Here is a 23,628-nt window from a genome sequence, read left to right as displayed (position 1 = left end):
AATTTGCAACATATTTATTAAGTATCACATCTTTGGTCAGGCAATTCTTAGTAGGCAACAAGAGGAGCGGCGGCATAAGGAGCGTATGCGTAAGCGGCGGGAGCAGCCACATACGGGGCGCTGGCAACTACCGGAGCAGCAGGGGCTACATAAGCGGCAGGCGCGGCAACGTATGCGGCTAGCCCGTTGTTGATGCGGTGGTAGTACTGCGAGCTGGTGGCGGTTACCACAGGCGCTGGTGCGGCCACGAGAGGCGCACTGACTAGAGATGGTTTGGCAGCCGCGATGGCTACTAGAACGGAGATGAGGACGATCTGTGAAAACAATTAGAATAACGTATAGTACGGTTTATTATAATTCAGGTTTTATTTTTTAATTTATATTGTGGCAAAAATAAATTTCAATGGTAATAATACAAAATAGAAAATTCTCCTAGAATATTTCGTTTGATCTATTCAAGTATAGACCAGTAAGCAATAGAATAAGAAGACTATACATAAATTCAGTTCGAAAGTAATGCAATTAAAGTACTTACAATTTTCATCATTTTGATTTGTTTAGTTTGCGATGGAACTGCAAAGAAGGAATGATGCCAATTGTTTGTATTAGCGGACATTTTATACTGGCCGGTGGAATATGTTGCGACATGAACCAAATGCGGCGACGTCTCTGACATTGACGATGCGTGCTTCGCATCCAACAATCAATTTCACCACCTTCAGAGGATTCATCATTGGACTACTTTCCAATATCATCAAGTAACGGAATTTTAACGAGAAGAAGCTTTTCGTTTACCAAATTTTATGTACGCTGTAAGAAATGCGCTGCTCTTTCTTGTGAGACTTTACATATATATGCAAAATAACACATAGTGTACATTCATCATTGGACTACTTTCCAATATCATCAAGTAACGGAATTTTAACGAGAAGAAGCTTTTCGTTTACCAAATTTTATGTACGCTGTAAGAAATGCGCTGCTCTTTCTTGTGAGACTTTACATATATATGCAAAATAACATATAGTGTACATTTAACATTTTTATGTATGTTTTGTCTATAAAAAGTACTATGCCTAACCGAGTATTCTTTAATAGGCTCCACTGGAAGTAAAAAACCTCAAGTTCAAATTACGGTTTTTCTTTAATTTATCTTATACGAGTTAAATTATCTATGTTTATTTATTATTAAATAATATGTTTTCTATTTAACGTAAATGAGAGTGATTAATTTAAGGTGAAAAGACTATAAGTCCTATCGCGACCAGGTTCTAAATTGTGTAACAACGCTAAAAGGTATGTAATTCCGTAAAAGTTAAGAAGGTATTTCTACGTAAAGGAACCAAACAACGTTTAACAAGTACAATATGATTTTTCTTCAATAATCTCCGACTTTATCTTTGATTGAAATCAAATATCAAATTATTATTAAATATAAAAATAAACTTACTACTTAGTAGCTAATTAACCATTTAATGAAATCAACATGAATTTAATGCAATATCCGCCTAATTAAGTATATTCGGGATTATTCTATTACATAACATGATTAACAGTGGGTTTTGTAGGTGAAATCTGTATTAGACAGTGTCATCACAATTAACTTATGCAACCGTATTCGTCCCCAATATAGTAATTAACATCGACAAATGATTTAACTGAACTGAAATAACCGGATGCAAATACATATGCTGTTGTAATAATACCCTGTTGTTATACAATTTATTTAACCCATGTATTTAGATGAATAATAAGACTCACAGAGTCCACCCATATGCCTTCTTATATCAACAAGGCAAAACATTGAAAAACTCTTCTAAAATTACATTTTCAACTTTATACTGTTTTATCAAAGCAAAATTAAATGTTTAGTTTATGCGCCACTTTGAGCGTTGCATATAAAATGTGGCTGTACTATAGTAATTTCTTTATTAATATGATTTTGGGTGTCTTATGTTTAAAAGCTCATTTCAAATTATGTTCTGACTGGAATTTGTTGACTTTGTGAGAATAAAGATAACATAAAAACGGTAGAATACAGAGAAATATAGAATGTGTTAAACTTATTAATAAACTAGCTTTTCGCAGGAAAGATAGACCCGGGGTTTTCCTCGCATGTTCCCGTGTTATTTCCGGAATAAAAATGATTTTTACATTCTGAGTCGCTTCTCCGGTTCTAGCTACCTCTGCACAAATTTTTTGCCAAATCGGTTCATCCGTTCTTGAGTTATAAATAGTGTAACTAGCACCACTTTCTTTTATATGTATATAAATAACTAAAGAAAATCCTTTAGTCAATTGACCAGCATCTTAATCTTAAATTATTATTAATTAAAGTCTGTTTAATGTTGTCTTGATCAATATGACTCACAAATTTCGATCATAGTAATGCATACAAGGATTGACACAATAGAAAACCATTATTTTAATATAACAAATTACGTATCAGTTCACAAAAAGTACTCGAAGAATCACTTACGATATTTCGTTAAATTATTTTGCACGTTACATATACAAATAAAATTGATAAGGAAAAAATATTTTTATAAGAAATTAGTGTTAGTGTAATAATAATAAAACATGATTTGATATCGAGTCGGATCAAAGAAAAAAAATGTTTTTTAATACTGAGACTTCGATTAAAAATACAGTTGCCTGGATGACACAAATATTACAAGTTATTAATTGATTGCTATTTTCAAAATTAATATCCCACGCTTTTATTATCGAACTCTCAGGTTTAATAATGAGCATCTAATTTTAGTTCGGCTGTGTATTTTTACTTAGGTACTTAAATGTTTACCTCTATCGCTGAATTAACAAGACGGACAATAGGTTTTGGTTTGGCATTTGGTTATAGCAAAAAGTGAAATCTTTATAACGCTTATAGCTTATTGTATTATGTAACTGTACTTATAATAGATATATTTAATAAAGCAAATTGCCTACTGGACGATACTTTAGACTACATAGTATTTGACACATATTTTATTTTGCTTTACTGAGTAAATAAAAAAGAATTATAATTTAATTTAAATTAAATTAAAATATAAAAAAGACTTTCAAACTTTTCTAAGATTTTAAAATACAGGTTGAAACACATACAATAACATTCTAAGAAACAGTGAATGCTGAAAACAATAATCCACTTATGAATACATAAGAGTTGCCTCGTGTACAAATCAATTTTTGAAATAAATAGCAACTTGTTAAGTCCACTCGAGCTTAATAAGATTCAAAGAGAATACACGTGTGTGTACAACAATAAGCAACCCTATGATACAGTTCTAGGAAAATGAAATCCAGTCACTGTTGACAGTAAAAAAGATTAAGCAGTTAATAAATCAAAAGCTTTTAATTAGATATCAATATGCATACTTAAATTCGATCTTTTTAAAAATGTACAAAAAACATTAGAATAGAGTGAGGTTTAATTGCTTTTTTTTCTTTAGAATTGCGAACTTCAAAAGACGGTACTTAATCTAAAGTACTAGAAATGGGAATTTATTTTATTATTCTTATATTACAATAATTATTGCATTCAACAATCTATCCACTATGAATTATTTATTATAACTTAAAACGGTCAGATATTTAAAGTGCTTAAGTATTGTAAAGATGTATCACTACAAACATTTATATTAATTGTACCTCCTCAGAATTCTGTAAACAATGCTTATATAATAATATCTATAACACTGTCAACAGGAGACTGAGTTAAAACTTTATGTACCCATATTACGTAACAAGCGTATGTTATGTTCATATTGTGGGCTTTTGAGAAGTAAACAGTTTGCGTTGAATGTTTGTAGTAGACCCTGATAACGTTATGTATTGTACATATATATTATATTAAGTTCATGCGATAAGTAACATTATTTATCGCATGAAAAATCTCAGGTGGTTAAGTGACGTGACGGGAAAAAAAGTGTTTTTTGTATTGAGTGTCTTTCGTTGGTTATTTGGCTTTATAATTTTGCGTTTAAAACAAGACAAGACATTACTTTTTTAATAATGAAGAGGTGACAACAAAACAATAAAACCTAGTAAATTGCCAATCATGTTTATTACACTTATATCACATTTATCTTCATTCATCTGTCAATCAACGACGAAGATAGTAAGAGTAGGGGGAAGCGTATGTGTAAGCGGAGTAAGCGGCGACGGGAGCGGTGTAAGCGGAGTACGCGGAGTAGGCCACAGGCGCGGTGTAGGCGGCCGCTACAGGCGCGGTGTAGGCCGCGGCCACGGGAGCCGTGTAGTACACGCCGGGCTTGGCGGCCGCTAGGGCGAGGAAGCAGGCGAACAGGAACTGTGGAAGACAATCATTCAGATAAGAAAATCATGCCATTGATTGAAATTTCCATTTTATTTAATAAAACTGAAAATAAAAATATTTCTTTTTTTGTAGCTCGAGTAAATGTAATGAAGATGTTTCTTTATATTCCAATTATTATTCAGAAATACTTCAAAGATACAAAATTGTTTTTAGCTGAAATATAATTAAAAATATTAAAAACATTTGTGATATAACAATTAAATTTTTACATAATAAAATAATACTCACGAGCTTGAACATTTTGATGTGTTTGAATAGTTTGAGGATACAAAGATAACAATGGATGTCGTAGGACTGATACAAGAGTCGCGGTGATCAAACTTTTTATACTTTACCACACGTGAAGAAACATCACTGAACGTCCTTCCTTACGTGTTTTGAATGTTATGTATGTGGGATTGGCCAATATTTTTTTTAATAGTATATCAACAACATATATAAAAAAAATTGAATAAAATGACGAAAACAGCATTTTACAGTGTTTTTAATAGATTGAAACAAATGCAAATGCATAAATTTTTCACAAGAAGCTTTACTTGAACATTTTGCTTTTCAGGAAAATCAGCTGTTTACAGATTAATTAAGTTTTGACAACCACCGCTGAATATATGTATATTCTTTTAAGTTTATATACACTTTTATATAGTGCATTATTAAACCCGCACATTAATATTTCAAGTTCAGTAATTCTAACCATTATTTCATACCTTTTTCAAACGAATCACTTACCTTCTTTTGTTTTACGGAGGTCAGTGATAGGAACAAAGTCGTTAATAGAGATACGTGCTTGGAATAAAAAAAATAGAACCGGTGCAGTAAGCCTATATCGCGACGAGTACTTTATTACATATTTTCTTTATTTATGTGACAGATGTTTTAAATTATTCGTTTCATTTCGATTACAAAAGTTAAAAAGGATCCGTTCCATCTATCAAACAATATCGTACTATATATAATCCAGTATTCTAAACAATACCTAGGTATTCTGTAAAATTTTTTTTTTTTTTTTGTGTATTTTGGATTTCCTTATTTTTTTGCTTAATTACATAATTTTTTTATGTAATTAGAATTGAGTCTATATTCTTGAAATATGTTCTTGATAGCCAAATGCAATTTATTTATAATTTATATGTGTGACTTCTGATGCAACGAAACTTCGTATAAAATTTAATCTGTGTGAGTTGCTTCTTAAATAGTAATATAATATTTAATCACTTAATCAGAATATTGTTCTAAATAAGAAATTAGAGTTTTCTACGTACCGATTGATTAATATGTGTATTTTTATCCTCCTAAACTATTACAATAAACGAATAATAAAAATTTGAACGAATAATTGGTTCTATTTCAAACGACGTCTTAAAACAATGGACACCCTCAATTTAATTGTATTTCTTTTGTTTCTACATAACTCCGAGGACTTCCAACCGCTTGCCGTGACTGTTTTTTGTGTCTGATAAAAATAGTTGACATTTGGTGTAATTTTTAAATTTGGAGCGGAACCTTCTTCCCAATTTCGTCGGTGACTTTTTTGTAGAAAAGAATTATGTATGCAATATTTATGCTAATATAGTATTTTCTCTAAAAGTTTACGTAAATAAAGTTAGGTTTTTGGATATGTATTCTATTACTATTAAATGAAGATACAGGCTTTTCTCTAAACAATACATTTATCAATCAAGAACGGAGGTAGAGGAGAGTAGAGTGAAGAGTATGTGCAAGCGAAGTAGCAAAATCTGGTAAAGAATTTTGGCAGTATCTGAATATTTCAGGAATAATCCATCATAGGCAGCAGTTTGATATAAAAAGACACATAATTCCTAACTTTTCACACATTTCACAATAATTTGTATAAAGTGTTCCTTCTTTGCATTGTAAATAGCATATAGTAAGATTTCTAATTTAATATACTCAGCTATTAATTGCCGTCTTTAAAATATAATTATACAATATCATAATGACTTATATTATATAAGACTCTCGTCCCGGCTCCGCCCGGATGTCAAGATTCCTGTTTTATCCCAAGGGAGCATTTAATCGGGATAAATAGTTTCCTATCAACCAAGTCAGCTCATACCGTCTGTATACCAAATTTCCTCAAAATCCGTTCAGTAACTAGTTCCAACGTTATTGACGGACAATCATCCAAACTAACAAACTTTCTCATTTGTAATATTAGGGTGATAATATCATTGTAATCTATTATTTAAAACTTTCAGTAATTTAGTTTGTAAATCAATTGCTCTACACATGACTGTATTATCATTATTAAATTTATAATACATAACCATTTTACATTTAAAATTAATGATTGATAAAATTAAACCTAATAAGCTTACCTTCTTAGTAGGCTTTTATAACCTTCTAAGAAGGCTTTATCACTCCATAGTGGGGCCTGCTTTGGCACGAATTGGGCCAGCTTGCACCAAGGAAGGTACCAGGTCATCCCCACATATGATCGGCATGTAATAGTTACATGCAAATTATATTATAATAATCAATGTAGTAAACACATTGATTATTATAAACACTTACGCAGTAATAAAGTTGCCTTGTACTACTGAACAAAAATTTGACGTCTTACTTCTTATATCAGTTAGTCTTGGGGTTAATTGTAACTACCGATTATATAGAAAATTTGTGTGATGTATTAATAAAGAATTGAAGTTTTCTTGTTGCTGAACATCATTTATTTCCTTATCCTAATATCACATTTGTTTTAATCAACGACGGAGGTAGTAAGAGTAGGGGGAAGCGTATGTGTAAGCGGAGTAAGCGGCCACGGGAGCGGTGTAAGCGGAGTATGCGGAGTAGGCCACAGGCGCCGTGTAGGCGGCCGCTACGGGCGCGGTGTAGGCCGCGGCCACGGGAGCCGTGTAGTACACGCCGGGCTTGGCGGCCGCTAGGGCGAGGAAGCAGGCGAACAGGAACTGAAAATAAATAAATAAATAATAAATAAATAAAATTTCTTTATTTGTTTCCAAAAGTTTTACATGAAATAGATACATATATTGCATTGAACCCCATACTAGGATCCCCTGTGTTGTGAGGCTCAATCTCTTTCATCGTATTAGATAAAAAAGTAAATATTTAATTATTAAAAAAGTAATCAAATTCATAAATAAATTTAGATTTTCCCAAAAATCGTGTTGTTTTTCTATTTAACCAAGACATATCAAATTTGTTATATATACATTGATCAATTTGACTTGAGTATAAAAATATTAAATATGTCTTACCAGCTTGAACATTTTGATGGATAGTTTTGTTTTAACGGATTTATACAACAGTCACTTAAAGAATGATGCTTAATGATGCGTGTCGAATCATTTTATAGTGTACCGTAAGTTGAAGTGACCTTGCGAGCAACGTTAGGAATGCAAAGAGGTAGTCTTTCTACGTGCTGCTCTAAATTATTACCATAATTTCCTTCTATACAATATGAGAGATTATCATATAAGGAATTACGAGTTTTTAAATTTTTTCTATTTAAGTTATATGCTAGGCCTATAAATAAAGTATTTATGAATTACAATAAGTTTTGTGTTTACCTTAGACACATGATGGAATACTTCTTGATTTTTTTAATTCTTTTGCTTATTTCGATTATACTTCACAGAAGTGTTACAATAACAATGTTAACAATTTCAAGTTTTAAAGCATATTTTTGTAATGAAAACAGGAATGGCCAACGCTTTGATTTTTAATATAATTTTAAAAACAACGGATTCAAAATCTAATTTTTAAAACGACAACAAGAATGCTTTTGAAATATAAAATGGAGCGCAAAAAGCCTCAATAATTACCGTCTTGTTTAAGTCATTGACCCGGGGTTGTCACTTTTAATTTTAACATTACTTAGGGAAACTTACCTGGAATATAACCATAGAATTCAAACACTTTTTTTATTATTATCTCCAGTACATACTTTGTAAAAAAATGATTTTATTTTGTATGAATCACCCTTGAATTTAAAAACACAGTAAGGTTATATAATAGCTACCTCCTGCTTTTTACTATTTCTTTATACAGTGGGTTGCCTGGAAGAGATCACTCTTTAGTGATAAGGTCGCCTTCTGTGCTGTTATAGTTGTAAGGCTTTTATATTTAAGGTTTATTTGTATACCAGCACAATAAAGTGTTAAAGAAAAGAAAGAAGAAGATTACAATCTTGCCGAACAGATCCCCGAGATATTGTAATCTGTGAACCAATTTACCAAAGCGGGATCACAGGTGGCGGAGAGGCTAGGCGTTGCTATGGATTGTGTAACAGATTTTATTCTTCTTTAAATATTTTTTCATTTATAAAGCATTTCAATGGTATAAACTAAAAACACTTATCTGTGAGCAAATTGTGATCCGGAACTGGTTACGATTTATACTTATTTTTCGGCAAATTACAAACTCTCAATGTGAACCATTACATTGTGAAATAGGCAATCTATTAGATTTACATCGGTTTGTTTAAAACGTATATAGTAATTGGATCCCCTTGTCGACTCGCGACCTGCACCTGACTGATATTTGTATTCGCATTATAGCCTAATGAATAAAAAACCCTACCGATACCCTTCCATTGGTACGATACAGTTGAAAAAAACAATAAAAATTGTGGTATAAATACAAACAAAAAATAAAATAAAATAAAAATAAGTAAAGTGTGTGTGTATGTGTGTGTGCATTTGTGATTTATGAGAATGTAAAGGTGACGTAGGTACAACTTGATCAACTCTCCTAACAGCGGAATAATAATACGTTTAAGCAAACAAATAACTATATAATAATGTATTATTTACATCTCACGCGTTATATTATAATCCAAAAAAAAAAATTACAACACAAAGAATTAATATTCCTTTGGTATCTGGTAGGTTAGCCTACGAATATGTTAAACGTTAAACAATTTTGAATCTGTTGGTATCAAAATTGTTTAACGTTTTACACTTAAAAAGCAATAGCTGCACCCCGCGGTTTCACCCGCGTGAGTCCGTATCCCGTAGGAATATTGGGATAAAAAGTTATCTATGTGTTATTCTAGTTGTCCAGCTATCTACGTACCAAATTTCATTGCAATCGGTTCAGTAGTTTTTGCGTGAAATAGCAACAAACACATACATCCTTACAAACTTTCGCATTTATAATATTAGTAGGAACTATGATTTTATTGCAATTAAAGTACAACTAATAAATTCCTTATTACTTGTGAAAACATAATTTTCATCGGTAAACATAAGGGTGAAGGTCGACCTAATGCGGGATACTCTACTAAAAGGGTTTCGTGTATTACAAGTATCTTGTTACAAAGTCAAACTTATTAACAGTGATATAATTAAAGCCTAACCTTACAAAGTCTCCTGGTAACATTGTTATCTGCCCAAAGAGCTTGTAATATCTTCATTAATTACAACCAGATTGTAGAATCTAGTATAAACAACGTGGTCGAGTAAATGTTTAAAAGGTAATTAATGTTAACATAAACCAATTATGCTGTATTTATTTACCTATTTGACCGCGCTGTGGTCACAGCAGACTAATCTTATATTTACACATGTTTTTTCTTATTGATTACACCAGACTTTTACATACATCGTATATATGAGGTTAACTAGTAATAAAACTGTTTTATCAGCATAATTATCTTATTAAATAAAACGCAAAGGTGACTGACTGACTGATTGAGCACATGTTCACATAGCAGGACCTATTTTTTTGTTATTTTATTGTTTGTTGAGTGTGCAAAAAAGGATAATATTTCATTTCACAGCCCAAACTATTGATATGAACCGATCAGGCTGAAATTTGTCGGGCAGTCGGCAGTCGGCAGATATCCGGGCAACGGCTATTAATCTATGACGTTCACTCACAAGTACTTTATATATTTATAGGTACTTTGAGCTTTAAAAGCATTAATACACATGGATGTCGTTGCAAACATAAATGTATTGGGATACTGATTTTATTGTTTTTCACTTATATTATAAAAGGAAAGATTTGTATGTATGTACGTAGATAATGCTTTCACACAAAAACAACTGGAACGAATCGAAACATTGTTTTCCCATAAGAAAGTTGAATGAATTCATATCTTTTACTAATGCATATAATGTATCTGAAATTACATTTATTTAATTTATATGTACTTATGTATGTTATATAATACGTTTATATGAGTATATTCATGTCTTTATATATTTCAAACCTACCTCATCCTTTATATATTACTTTTTCACAGTTGGTTGCCTGGAAGAGATCACTCTTTAGTGATAAGGCCGTCCGCTGTGCTGGTTTAGTTTTAAGACATTTATTTTAAGGATGCGTTATGCATGCCAGCTCAATAAAGTGTAAATAAATAAATAAATAAATAAAACTGCAACTTCACGGAGTTACATAGGCTATATAAGTACTACGGGACAAACCGGGACGAAGATCTAGTATCATAAAAATTTAAACAAAGGTTGTTGTTACACTAAGTGGATATAATTATTAGTAAATTGTTTTAATTCCCCTCAAGATGGACTAAGAAACCTCTTTAAAAATGTTATAGATGTGAAAGTGTGTTTTCGTGTTTTTTTATCTCAACGGAACGACAGTATAATATGGTTTTTGTAACTAGAGATAGATAAACCGTACTACGGTGAAACATCTCATTCAAATTCATATGTAATTTATCACAGAACATCCTACTAATATTATAAATGCGAAAGTTTGTAAGGATGTGTTTGTGTTTGTTGCTCTTTCACGCAAAAACTACTGAACCGATTGCATATAGGCAACTTTTTATCCCTTCTTCTACGGGATATGGACTTACGCGGGTGAAACCGGGGGGCGCAGTTAGTTTTTAATACAATTATAAGAATAGATATTAAATATAATTATAAGAACAGAGTTCGTCAGTTAAACTGACCAGCAATTAATTCAAAACATTAATTTAAAATTTTCCCGTTGTAAATCCCTTTGTCAACGCGGGTGAAGTCGCAGGCGGAAATAATAATAAAAAACAATTTATAATAATAATTATCACGCTTTTTAAACTGAACGTAACTGATATTTGATCAAGTAATATGCCTGTTAGTTCTCAATTGAGCGTTTTAATATTTTAATAAGTTTTCTTGGACTATATAAGAGCTTACAAGACAATGTATTATTAGTAACTGATGCGACACCATGCTCTTGAAAAGTGTAAGTATTAAGTATTATATCTTGAACTATAATATATGTTAGGTATTTTATCACACTTATATTATAAATGTGAAAGTTTGTTTGTTTGGATGTTTGTCCGTCAATCACCCTGAAACTACTGAATGGATTTTGATGAAATTTGATATACAGACAGGGTATGAGCTCTCTTGGGTGATAGGATACTTTATATCTCGATTATAGGCTCCCTTGGGATAAAACAGGAATCTTGAAGTCCGGGCAGAGCCGGAAAGAGCGTCTAGTATATGATAAAAACGATTGAGCAGCAGAAAAGTGATAACTTTTTTTTGATTATCTAATTTATGTTCGCAGGGGAAAACTGTTTGTTATGAAATTCACCATGCCCGTATTCCATTAATAGAACGGGAATCCCGCCAGTAGCTATCAAATAAAAATTGACGTGTGTGTAAATATAATATATAAAATAAATTACAGTCTGAGTCGATGACTCCAACCACCCTTCAATCACTAAAGTAGCTATCACACGTTTGATCAGGCCTTAAAGAGAATAGGCTCGTATCTGATCTATCGCAAAATAAATAATATAATATTATGTATATTATATCTCATTCTAGAACATTCTTTTCAGTTATACCTGTTCTTCATCATGTGTTTTTTAAGCATACCAGCAATTATGGCAAGCCGTCAAGCACATGTGCGGCGGCCAGTTATAATCAGATCGTCTCATCGTGGTTCGGGCAGAAGAGGCTAAAAGCCTTTGTTTTAACTATGTGTAATTAACACATTTGTATAAATAAAAAATAAAATGCTTTTTGCCAAATTATCTTTTGTTTATGCTCTCAGCCTATTATCGTAATTATATTTTTAATTTACATGTAAAAAATTATTTACCTTAATGTTAATTCAATTCGTTGAAATTATAAATGTAATATGTTCGCTAGCGTCTCAAATAAATTTATAACATATACTGTACACTTCGTTATTCCGAATTACAAGATCGATTACAATCATTATAAAATGTATATCTTTATATCTATTAAAAAGATGGTTCCCTAATATGCCAATTAGGAATACTTTTTGTTGTTGCCAAACTGATTTTTAAATTGAGAATATTTGATAAATGAAAAGAAAGCAAAATTTTGGCTTAACAAATATATTTAAATAAGTTATACATCAACTTTATCAACGGAGGTAATAGCTGTATGGGTAAGAGTAGTAATCATAAGCGGTAGCGTAGCTTGGATATGTGTAGTATGCTGATCCTGTATAGTCAACAGCTACTGGGGTGCTATAAGCTACCGGATCAACGGAGTACTCCACCACCAAGGGCTTAGCAGTAGCAAAAGCCAGGAGTGCAGCGAAAAACACCTAGAATGTATTAATAGTAATTCATTTACGTTATCTTGTAAGGAGTGTATTAAAAAGCTTCTGTTTAAACAGAACAAATTTAATTTAAAATTGACAGTAACAACTTATGATAAAGAATTAAGTCTCACTGAAATGGTAGAGTAATTAAAATTAATAATTTTTATTTTTATTTAAAGAAACATGTGTCGCTTTTCTATTAAATAAAAAATTTGATATAAGTACCAAGAACCATTACAACTATTTATTTCTAAACCGTAAATTGTAAAAGAATACTTACAAATTTAAACATGTTGATAGTGAGATACACTCCGAAGATCGACGGATGTCAAATTCTAAATGTATGTGATGATTGATACTGGGAATAGACTATTTATATGAGTACAATTATCGAAGTAAATTGGTTGGTTACCCGGATAAGTATAAGAATATCCTGTATGTAATCATTTCGAATTATTGTCACGTACAACCTTGCTATAGTCTTAGTAGTAAAATTGTAAGGTCAAGGATGCATGCAGGTCTTATTTTCCGAAGCATGGTAATTGTTACACTTATGAAAAATAAGATGATTGATTTTTTGGATTCTCGACCATATTACATGTTTTCTTTTTGTGAAACGAATATCTTATAAGTATTTCTTTTTGTTAACTTCAGCCATTATATACATTTTTCAAATATAATTCCCGAAACGATATTTACGGCCACGCAGGCTAGCTTTCTGTACAATGCTGACCGAGACTTCCATTTTGTCCGGGTGCTGAACCCGGAAGTTAAAATATTCTCCCATAAATTTATCTTAAGGTAATATCTTTCGAATCAAGAACCCGTCAATTTCGTGATTTCTTATTTGACAAAGAAATGCCAAAAATGGCGATAGAATTTCTATTTTGCATTAAAATTCTTTCGAAATATCTTCGACGTTTGTTCAAGCACCAGTCAACCTTGCCATGGTTATTAAATGTTTCCATTCTTTATTTACAAAGAGAGTTCTAATAATAAAAATGTGAGCTTTAAATAATATTTGAAAATAAATTATTCATCAAGTTTTATTTTATATTTATAAATGTTTTTGGGAGATAAATTATGATATTTAGCCATCAGATTTTCCTATTGGAGTTTTTTTTTATTATCTCCGAAATCTCTTTTGAATAATGTATAAGTTTATTATTTCACATATCATAACTTTATCGCAAAAATACTTTAATACTATAAAATTTAAATAATTGTAAAAGTTATTTAAAAAACAGTTATTTGTTAAGACATTCTAGTCTATTAAATAACCATTTACATTATAATTATAACTAATCTTTGTCATGCTACAGTTCTCAAGTTCTGTTATGTGCTCAGGAATTAATTAATCAAAAAATAAGTTAAATTATTGTTATAAGAACATATTGTTTTCCCGTTTAATTAATAATTATGTATTTTTAAAATAGATAATTAGTTTAAACAATTAGTTGATTTAATCAGTACAGCACTCTTCATATTCCGAGCATGTAAGCAAGGTCGCTCCTTTGCCGTCTCCACACTGCGATAAAGTATAAAAAGTTTGTACTTAACGCTTGTAGTATCAGTCATACGACATCCACTGCCCTTTTTGTATCCTCAATCTTTAACCAACACACCAAAATGTTCAAGCTAGTAAGTACTTTTTTGTTTTTGTATCATTAAATAATAACATGCATACATAGGTAGTACTGCCGGTAACATTAGTAAATTATAAAACTTTTTCAAATATTTCTTAAATTAATAGTATAACAACCTGCACTGATAAAAATATTTATCATACAATTTCAAATACATATTCATACAGATTATTATTATAATTTTAAACACATTCTATATAACACTTCTCCCACAGTTCCTGTTCGCCTGCTTCCTCGCCCTAGCGGCCGCCAAGCCCGGCGTGTACTACACGGCTCCTGTGGCAGCGGCCTACACCGCGCCCGTAGCGGCCGCCTACACCGCGCCTGTGGCCTACTCCGCGTACTCCGCTTACACCGCTCCCGTGGCCGCTTACTCCGCTTACACATACGCTTCCCCCTACTCGTACTACCTCCGTCGTTGATTTACGAAATGACTAACCTCGCGAAATAAATATTTATCTCTCATGTGTGTTGTCTCATTTTTCTTCATTATTTATTGATTACTATATTCTACCATACAAAATACCTTATTTACGATATTGTTAAAACTTCTTATGTTTTAAATAAAAAAGAGTCGGCTGTATGCTTTAACTAGCTGGAAAAATCTACCATATGAATAAAATACCAACATTGCGAAATATACCTACTTCATTTTAGAAAGTTGACAATAATAAAAAAATTTTGTAAAGTTCTCATAAAGCAAATCCCTTTGATTTAATCAAAAGCTGCAAAAAGACGTAATTCACGTTTTTTGATTTAAAAATAAAAAAAACAGTGTTTTAAGCTGCTCGTGTACTACATTAAAAACGCAAACGCGTTTGAGAATGAATTTCAGTTAAATTGATATTTTTTATACACATGAATGGTCAAAACACAAAACTTGATGAAACGTATTTTTTAATATCCAGATGTATGAGTTATTTATTTCTCATATATAAACGTACCTCAATTTACAATAAAGCATAAATTTAAAACCGAAATTATTTCAATTCGGTTAGTTTAGAGTTTAGAGATATCTATGAGTCAATTTTATTGGACAATAAAATACAGAGATATGATTAAATTTTTCATTAAATTAAAATGGATCAAAAATATGATCACTTATATGCTCCAAGATAAATGATAGTGTAATATCCCCATAAATCTTGATACATATGTGCTCTTTAAATGGAAATCATACTGTTAAGTTTTCTACTTATGATAAAATAGTTCTTCTATCACACACACACACACACACATCTTATAGTCACAATCTTCATTTTTAGGTCAATATGGTTACTCACGGCACACTACATCTGACGTAGGGAAAATGGATATAAATTTTATTAAATAAATTCGAAGTCAAAACAACAAACTAACATGTCTCAAAATCATTTTCATTGAAGAGAACCGGCAAATTAGCTGTTATCATCTCCAGAAAGTTTTATTTTCATGCCTTTACTAGACTATTTTCACTTCATCTCAACGATAACAAATATGGAGGTTAACGACCGCTCTTGAATAAGTTGATTTCAGAGCAATTTACCAACTCTTTTACTTAAGTATTTGAATACGCAAGTACATATTGCTGATACGAAAATATTTATAAACAACATGTTTTTCAGTAACTCAATGTTTCTTTGTGAGTCAATTTATTCTGTTCTAAGAATATTTGGAGGAGACGTTTAAATCGGATAGCAAAAAAATATCAAAATAATGTTTAAAAGTATTATTAATTATATAACACTCATAAATCATCAGATCCTACGGTGAAAGGGGTTTTGTATGAAGGTTTTTAAAATTGGTATTTCCGTATATCAATAAATGAAAGTTAGTAAAAATGCGCTATCATCCTTTAACATGATAATTAAAATTCGCTTGCGGGTAAGATACTGTCCGTAGGTTATGCTTTGTGGTAATCTTTGACCACCAAAAATAAAGTTACAGTTAAAACTAGGAAAGTATAGCAAGAATGAAATTTAACAGTGGGCCCCACAATATTTTAGAGCATCCCAAAACTAACAATATTCAAGTGTAACTGCTGACTATAAAATGTATAGTTTATAAATGGCAAAGCAATGCAGGGATGACTATCGTCAAAAAACGTACCCATATTCGTAGGTGTACACAAAATCAATACGAAACTATAAATGAACGTATGTGTATGTTCTTAAACGGCATAATTTCTATTAATCAATATAAATGGCTATAATTAGTTGGCACATGCTTTCCGTAAAGGCAGCTAGCTACACAACCACCGCGACCTTTGGGAATCATAGTGTGTGTAATTGTAAAATTAATTACATTGGTCACGAAACACGTTATCACGTGACAATTTCACTAAACGTGTGACTTGTACAAGGACTTCAAAGGACTCTGAATAAACGTGAAAACTTTTGTATGTGTAGATTTAATTATTTTGACATTCAGTCTTTGTTTACCTGAAATAATAAAGTTATACATCGACTTAAATAGCTTTATTACTGTAATTTGTATTTTCTACGTATAAATGTATTCCATGTGTTTGCTAAAAATATTTCCTTATAAAATTGAATAATTAACGTAACGAGAGAGATAAAAAAAAAGGTTTTTATAATATAGAAAACCTAATAAAATTATCAAAATACAAATAAATATTTACTCGATTATAAGCTTAAAATAGCAACTTATAATATCCTGATTCAACTCGTACAAGTTTTATTGCTGAGAAACAGTTTAGTTGGGAACTTTTCCTTTTACCTTCTCGAAGATATCTAATCTAAATTCAGAGTACACGTTCGTCGGAACTTATTGCGCCTTTTGGCCTTCTTGTTTAGAGTATATAATTTGATTCGAAGAACTGTTTAACATCATTCAGTTGCAGCAGCCACCTGATAACACAATCAAAATGTTCAAACAAGTACGTGTTTATTAAATATAATATATTAAATAAAATAGCAAAGAATGTGTTTAAAAATCAAGTTGCGTGTGAATATAAATATAATCTCGACAAATATAAAAAGCTCAAAATTCTATTTAAGAAATTAAATGTTATGGCTAATGTGACATAAAAAATGGTCAAACCTGAAATTGTTGCTTCTTTTATGCTTTGTTTTTATATTTCACTGTACTTTTAATTTAATGTCATCAGAATTTATTTTTTATACTAGCACTCAGAATCAGTGTGTACAGTAGAACTCGTTGTGTTAATAAATATGTTTTATTTGCAGTTCTTGTTCGCCTGCTTCCTGGCCGTCGCCGCCGCCAAGCCCGCCGTCGTGCCCGTGGCGTACACAGCAGCGTACACCGCTCCCGTGGCAGCCGCGTACACCGCTCCCGTCGCAGCGGCCTATACCGCTCCCGTCGCGTACTCAGCGTACACCGCGCCTGTGGCCTACTCCGCTTACAGCTACGCTTCCCCGTACGCCGCTTACTATCTTCGTTGATATTTATAACTCAGTGTCTGCGCAAATGGATTGAAATTTCTAAAGGAATAAATAAATATGATTGAATATTAATTTCTTTGGTATTATTCATATGATATTTTAAAACTATCCCTTTACCTTAACTGAAGACTAAAATATTAAAAAGGAAGGGGGAACCGACAAGGTTTTTACCTACCTAACTTAAGCTGTGATAAAACAGGAATCTTGATACCAAGCGAAGCCGGGAGGAGCATCTAGTATTATATAATAGGGGCGAATTGAATGTAGTAACATGCTTATACTACAATTATATTTTTATTACTTCCTGGAACCCACGGCATCACTAGTTCTGGACTATGGAGTATGCGTGTTTCTATTGAGATATGCGTGCCGTCCCCATCAGAGTGGTTACGTGAGCGTGGAGACCAAGAGGTTGGCGAACGTAATGGATACCTAGGTTTATACAACCAACTCCTTTAAACATGATTGCGAAAGAGCTTTAAGGATCGGTCTAAGGTCATTAAGAATCGGTGATAATGAACGATTTACGAAAATAAACTCATGTAAGTTTATTTTACTATCCCGATTAGATTAGATCGCATTTTCTCATGCATTATTCTTTAAAAAAGCGTATTTTGAGGATTGTTTTTACTACATTTATTAATTTTTATTACGTCATAGCGGGCAACTAAACTGGTGGTCCGCCTGATGGTAAACGATCACTACCGCCCATGAACATTCGCAGAGGCACTATACCTCTGCGAATGCGCTCCCCGCTTTTAAGGGGTTAGGGATAAGGGGATAATTCCTTGGAAAGAAGGAATGAAATGGGAAGCGTAGGGAAAAGGAAATACAATAACATGCTTTTATTTGACGCTGATTTAGGATGGGGGTGTGATACTTCCCCGGTGCGAATTGGCCCAATTCGTGCCGAAGCATGCTAGATTATTATTATATTATTATGTTTCTCTTGTTTCTTAATAAATATACTAAGTTCGTTAAATTAAAAATATTACCTTTTAAACGCTCGTTCTTTGTCACGAACCATTCAGTCATTTGATTACATCAAGACACTGATTGAATTATGTTACGCTTCGGGTTATCCAATGAAGTAATATTTATCTAAATTAAGCTACTCAGCAAAAAGTGTGCGTGGCTACAAGCGATTCAAAAAAAAATGCAGTTACTATAAAACCTCCTCCATCTTTTCGTCGTTTAAAAATATGAATTTTCTTGATTAATGCGATGTAATGAAAAGCAACCATTATATATATAGTTTCGTATAACATATAATGACGATATCTATTCATAATGCAGCAATAAAGCCCTTTAATTGAGGTAAAAAAACATCGTATTAATGTTTTTTTAAGGATTTCTTTTTAGTTTTATATAAAATCGTGAAAATAAAATATAAGTAGGTATATATCTAATTTAAAATAACATACATTTGTAATAAATGGAGATTTTTTTAACTTGTACAGTTAGGAAAAATCACGACAATATTTGGTTTTTATAAAAATTACAATAATCCTTCCTACTAATATTATAAATGCGAAATTTTGTTAGGAAGTGTGTGTGTTTGTTGCTCTTTCATGCAAAAACTGTAGATAGCTGGACAACTGGAATAACATATAGGCAACTTTTTATCCCGATATTTCTACGGGATACGGACCTACGCGGGTGAAACCGCGGGGCGCAGCTAGTATGATTATATCACACAATACACATCCTTGAACTGTCTCGTTTATCAGTGAAGCACATGTATGTATAAAAAATTAAAGTAAAATTACGTTTATAGTTAATTAAGAAATTACTGTAATTAAAATTATTAATTTACCAAATATTGTATCTAACTTATATTTGTAGGTGTAGGTATAATAATGTTGATATTAATATTGCTTTTCATGTGACTCTTTTGTTAAATATCATACATCATACAATATTATGTAAATTTGTGTAGGTATACATTAGACAAGGGATCCTCAAAAACAGTTTATAACTAAATTAAGTACCTATTATGTGTATGGAGTTAATAGTATAATAATAAAGGAATATTATGATGAACTTACAGAAAATGTATTAAGTGTAATCTGAAAACTTTTTAATATTTTATTTATCTTAATATGCTCAAACGCTATTGTTTTAAATAATACAAGATTTTAAACGGTTCACTCATTTAATAACATATTTGCTGAATGTCGGTTTTCGAGTCCATATTTTGTTGAGATTATCAACGAAGATAGTAAGCGGCGTACGGGGAAGCGTAGCTGTAAGCGGAGTAGGCCACAGGCGCGGTGTACGCTGAGTACGCGACGGGAGCGGTGTAGGCCGCTGCGACGGGAGCCGTGTACGCGGCTGCCACGGGAGCGGTGTACGCTGCTGTGTACGCCACAGGCACGACGGCAGGCTTGGCGGCGGCGACGGCCAGGAAGCAGGCGAACAAGAACTTTAAAAAAAAGAAAATTAATGACTAGGTGTCAATACATAAAAAATTAGAAGCACTTTTTACTATAAAAATAGAATTATTGCTTTATTTAAATTAACACAAAACAAGAAGATTATGAATGTAAGATATACATTTTTAAACGACTAGTGAATACTTACTAGCTTAAACATTTTGATTGTGTGTTATCGATGTCTGATAATCGAATAATATCGTTGATTCAACAATTGGCTCTTTATAGTCAACAAATTGAAGGCTAGTAAGCGTTTGTGAGTCTGGCCTTCGAGGGAGAGAACTCTTTGAATTACTAATCTGTGGTCACCCAGAAACTCTACAATATGCATCGTTACGTGTGTATATTTGTTATTGTAAAACGCTAAAAATTAAATTAATTAATAATGTTATATAGTTTTTATTATAAACTAAAGGGATTTGACTTATTTTAATTATATTTAGTACAAACTACTTGATCAAATTAATCTAAAGGTACACTATCGTGGAGCACATTCAATTTTCTGAAATAAATTATAAATGAATTTTCTATATAATTTTGATTTGTAGATTCTGTTTCAAATTGGAATTTTAAATTATAGTATATATGAAAAGTCAGTAATATTTCGAAAATAAATGTCAAACACTGCTTTGAATTTTATAATTTTTTAATTTAAGAATTTTTTAATTTTAAACGAATATCATTAAAAATGAAATGGAAAGCAGTTTGTTTTCGATTTTGTTAGGTTCTAATACAATTTTTTCTATATATCATGGCAATTTATCAAAATATACATCATAGTTTTCGTTTTACATCCATATAAACTGTAAAATGTACAATCTTTTTTACCCATGAGGCAACCTTTAAATAAAATATATGCTGTTTAGATTAATCTATGAGCGTAGTGCGCTCATGTCCTGGGTTCGATTCCCGGTGGGGACTCCCAAAAAATAATATGTCTCAGAATTTCAATAACCCGCAGGTAATCTTTAAAGAAAAATTGATCAATGAAACAGATGTACATTAACTGCCCCATACCCCATTAGGGGCCACGGACTTCATTTTTTTAATAAAATATAGTTGTATCATATTATTAAATAAAACTAAACTAAAATTAAAATTACTTTGTGATATAAATAATTAAAAGGTATATAAAATTGCAATATTTTTCTCATAACAAATAATGACAACCTGTAGCATATCATCACAAAACATCAAGAACAATGAGTAACCCGCCTAGATCCACATTAAATCGGCACATTGACCTCCACTGTGCAACAGTAGTAACGTAAGTTGTAACCCAGACACGCACAGAGTGACCCCTGACGCAATGCGTAGAGTGAGCCTTGCATGCAGAGTTGGACGAGGTAATCGAGAGTGTACAATTTAGTATACTAAGTAATCATGAAGACATTCAAAACAAATTAATTAGTGTAAAATCAATTAAAAAAAATACGTTAAATTGTAAACTACGTAATAACGATCTTTGATATCGAAATGTCTCACACATTTCGATATCAAGATCGCAAAATCTTACTAATATTATAAATGCGAAAGTTTGTAAGGAGGTATGTGTGTTTGTTGCTCTTTCACGCAAAAACTACTGAAGCGGTTGCAATGAAATTTGGTCCGTAGATAGCTAGACAACTGGAATAACATATAGATAACTTTTTATCCCGATATTCCTACGGGACACGGACTTATGCGGGTGAGACCGCGGGCCGCAGCTAGTATTGCATACTGACGAAAATGGGTAGAAAAATATTTACAAGGTTAATAAATTTCATTTGAATACATTAAAATATTAAATATGTTACTGACAAATAATTTTTCGTTATAATTTTTATTTTTTAATTTACTCATTCAAATAATTACATTTAACCACAAATTCGTGTATATAAAGATTAAATGAAGCTGTAAGCTGATTACGCTCATTATTATTTTATATCTTTCACTGTCTCACTTTTGCATGTGCCCGTCAAAGATGCTTGTCTTGAATGTGTAGCAGCACTGTCGCTCTCTGCTGTTAGCAAACGACCAAACCAAGACCACGTTGAGAATAATTTTATCCCTCGATCTTGCTATTTAAACTGTTAACGTAATTGCTATCACCATCATTCTCTTGATACTACCCATCTAGAACTAACAAAAACAAAATGTTCAAACAAGTGAGTACAGTAGTTACAAAAAGATTTTAAAAATATATTTTACCTGGACTAATAAAGGAAAGCCACAGTCTATCAAAAATCCTAACATTTTCAATAGTTTGGAATTATTGAAATCTGACTTATTGCTATAATTTGTAATTAATAATGAAAGAACAATAGAGATGAAAGAAACAAACAAGATTTTTTTCTTTTTTCAGGTAATCTTCGCTGCTCTTCTCGCGGTCGTGGCTGCTAAGCCCGGTATTCATTCCGTGGCTTACCCAGCACCTGTAGTTGCCCCAGCGGTGGCCTACTCTGCTCCCGTTGCTGCTGCCTACACTGCTCCTGTTGCCGCTGCCTATACAGCTCCTGTTGCCGCTGCCTATACGGCTCCCGTTGCCGCTGCCTATGCTGCTCCCGTTGCTACCGCATATTCTGCCCGTATTGCAGCTTACTCAGCACCAGTAGCTTATTCTGCCCCGGTTGCTGCCGCCTATGCTGCTCCAGTTGCTGCTGCATACTCTGCCCCAATTATATCCGCTGCTTACAAAGCACCAGTATTCCTGAAGTAAACTACGAAATGAAGAACTGATTAGATACAAATAAAATATGGTTGTGCTATCTCAAAAAGGTGTTTTTATTTCTCGTTTGTTATTTTAAAATAATCCATTTAGATTTCCTATTCATCATCATCATCATCGAATATGATAAAGAAAATAGATAAATGACTCATGTGAAATCTGGCTTTTTTAAATGTAAGAGCTTTTTAATGTAAACTTATCTCATTTTCCTTTTTTTTGGAATTCATAAAATTGTCTTTCATAGGTTATAAACGACGGTTATTATTGGTATATTTTATTGGTAATAAAAACTTATCTGAACTATCACATAATCATTTCATCAAATTAACGAATTTATTCAAAAATATCAATTAAGTGTATTAAATATTTGAAACAGCTTTTATTTCATTTATCTCTATCCTCTGCTATTGCTTTCATCAATCATATCATCACGTGTAAGCAAATGTCACAAAAGATCGCAAAATAGAATTTTCAAAGGATAGGATAGAAATAAGAAGAAAGTTGCAATTTTTCCATCTATCTGAAAATTTGTAAAATTGTTCAAAAACAATCAAAAATAAAATATCACAAAGATGTG

General features: G+C 32.0%; 3 protein-coding genes and 2 long non-coding RNA genes across 5 annotated transcripts; 2 read left to right on the top strand and 3 right to left on the bottom strand.

Moving 5' to 3' along the window:
* LOC119840776 (cuticle protein 70, isoforms A and B-like) lies at positions 1 to 627 on the bottom strand. Its single transcript, XM_038367520.1, has 2 exons — positions 536 to 627; positions 1 to 314 (listed from the first exon to the last, which is right to left on the bottom strand). The coding sequence occupies exons 1-2, from the start codon at positions 614 to 616 to the stop codon at positions 48 to 50; spliced, it is 348 nt and encodes a 115-aa protein (XP_038223448.1). The 5' UTR covers positions 617 to 627; the 3' UTR covers positions 1 to 47.
* A 10,754-nt stretch (positions 628 to 11,381) lies between these two features.
* Positions 11,382 to 12,317, top strand: LOC119840781. Its single transcript, XR_005288327.1, has 2 exons — positions 11,382 to 11,515; positions 12,123 to 12,317. It is a non-coding gene; the product is annotated as an uncharacterized LOC119840781 (long non-coding RNA).
* Positions 12,318 to 12,635: 318 nt separating this feature from the next.
* LOC119840779 lies at positions 12,636 to 13,204 on the bottom strand. Its single transcript, XR_005288326.1, has 2 exons — positions 13,140 to 13,204; positions 12,636 to 12,862 (listed from the first exon to the last, which is right to left on the bottom strand). It is a non-coding gene; the product is annotated as an uncharacterized LOC119840779 (long non-coding RNA).
* A 1,224-nt stretch (positions 13,205 to 14,428) lies between these two features.
* Positions 14,429 to 23,100, top strand: LOC119828215 (cuticle protein 18.6). Its single transcript, XM_038350318.1, has 5 exons — positions 14,429 to 14,500; positions 14,721 to 14,922; positions 17,322 to 17,383; positions 17,694 to 17,904; positions 22,939 to 23,100. Exons 1-5 carry the CDS (start codon positions 14,489 to 14,491, stop codon positions 23,040 to 23,042), a joined length of 591 nt encoding a protein of 196 aa, XP_038206246.1. The 5' UTR covers positions 14,429 to 14,488; the 3' UTR covers positions 23,043 to 23,100.
* On the bottom strand, positions 20,046 to 20,620 carry LOC119840777 (pupal cuticle protein C1B-like). The gene is made up of 2 exons (XM_038367521.1): positions 20,493 to 20,620; positions 20,046 to 20,334 (listed from the first exon to the last, which is right to left on the bottom strand). The coding sequence occupies exons 1-2, from the start codon at positions 20,502 to 20,504 to the stop codon at positions 20,119 to 20,121; spliced, it is 228 nt and encodes a 75-aa protein (XP_038223449.1). The 5' UTR covers positions 20,505 to 20,620; the 3' UTR covers positions 20,046 to 20,118.
* Positions 23,101 to 23,628: the final 528 nt, after the last annotated feature.

Source organism: Zerene cesonia, chromosome 7, assembly GCF_012273895.1.
Source record: "Zerene cesonia ecotype Mississippi chromosome 7, Zerene_cesonia_1.1, whole genome shotgun sequence".
NCBI lineage: Eukaryota > Metazoa > Arthropoda > Insecta > Lepidoptera > Pieridae > Zerene > Zerene cesonia.
Note: the sequence above shows the minus strand (reverse complement) of the source record. Positions and strands in the feature narration are given on the sequence as shown.

Excerpts from the sequence above, each read along its gene's own strand:
- LOC119840776 (XM_038367520.1), bottom strand. The coding sequence starts at position 616 with ATGTCCGCTAATACAAACAATTGGCATCATTCCTTCTTTGCAGTTCCA. Across the intron at positions 315-535 it reads AAATCAAAATGATGAAAATT|ATCGTCCTCATCTCCGTTCT; the intron begins GTAAGTACTTTA and ends TTGTTTTCACAG.
- LOC119828215 (XM_038350318.1), top strand. Across the intron at positions 14,923-17,321 it reads CTACTCGTACTACCTCCGTC|AACTGTTTAACATCATTCAG; the intron begins GTTGATTTACGA and ends TTTGATTCGAAG. Across the intron at positions 17,905-22,938 it reads GTACGCCGCTTACTATCTTC|CTTATTCTGCCCCGGTTGCT; the intron begins GTTGATATTTAT and ends CAGCACCAGTAG.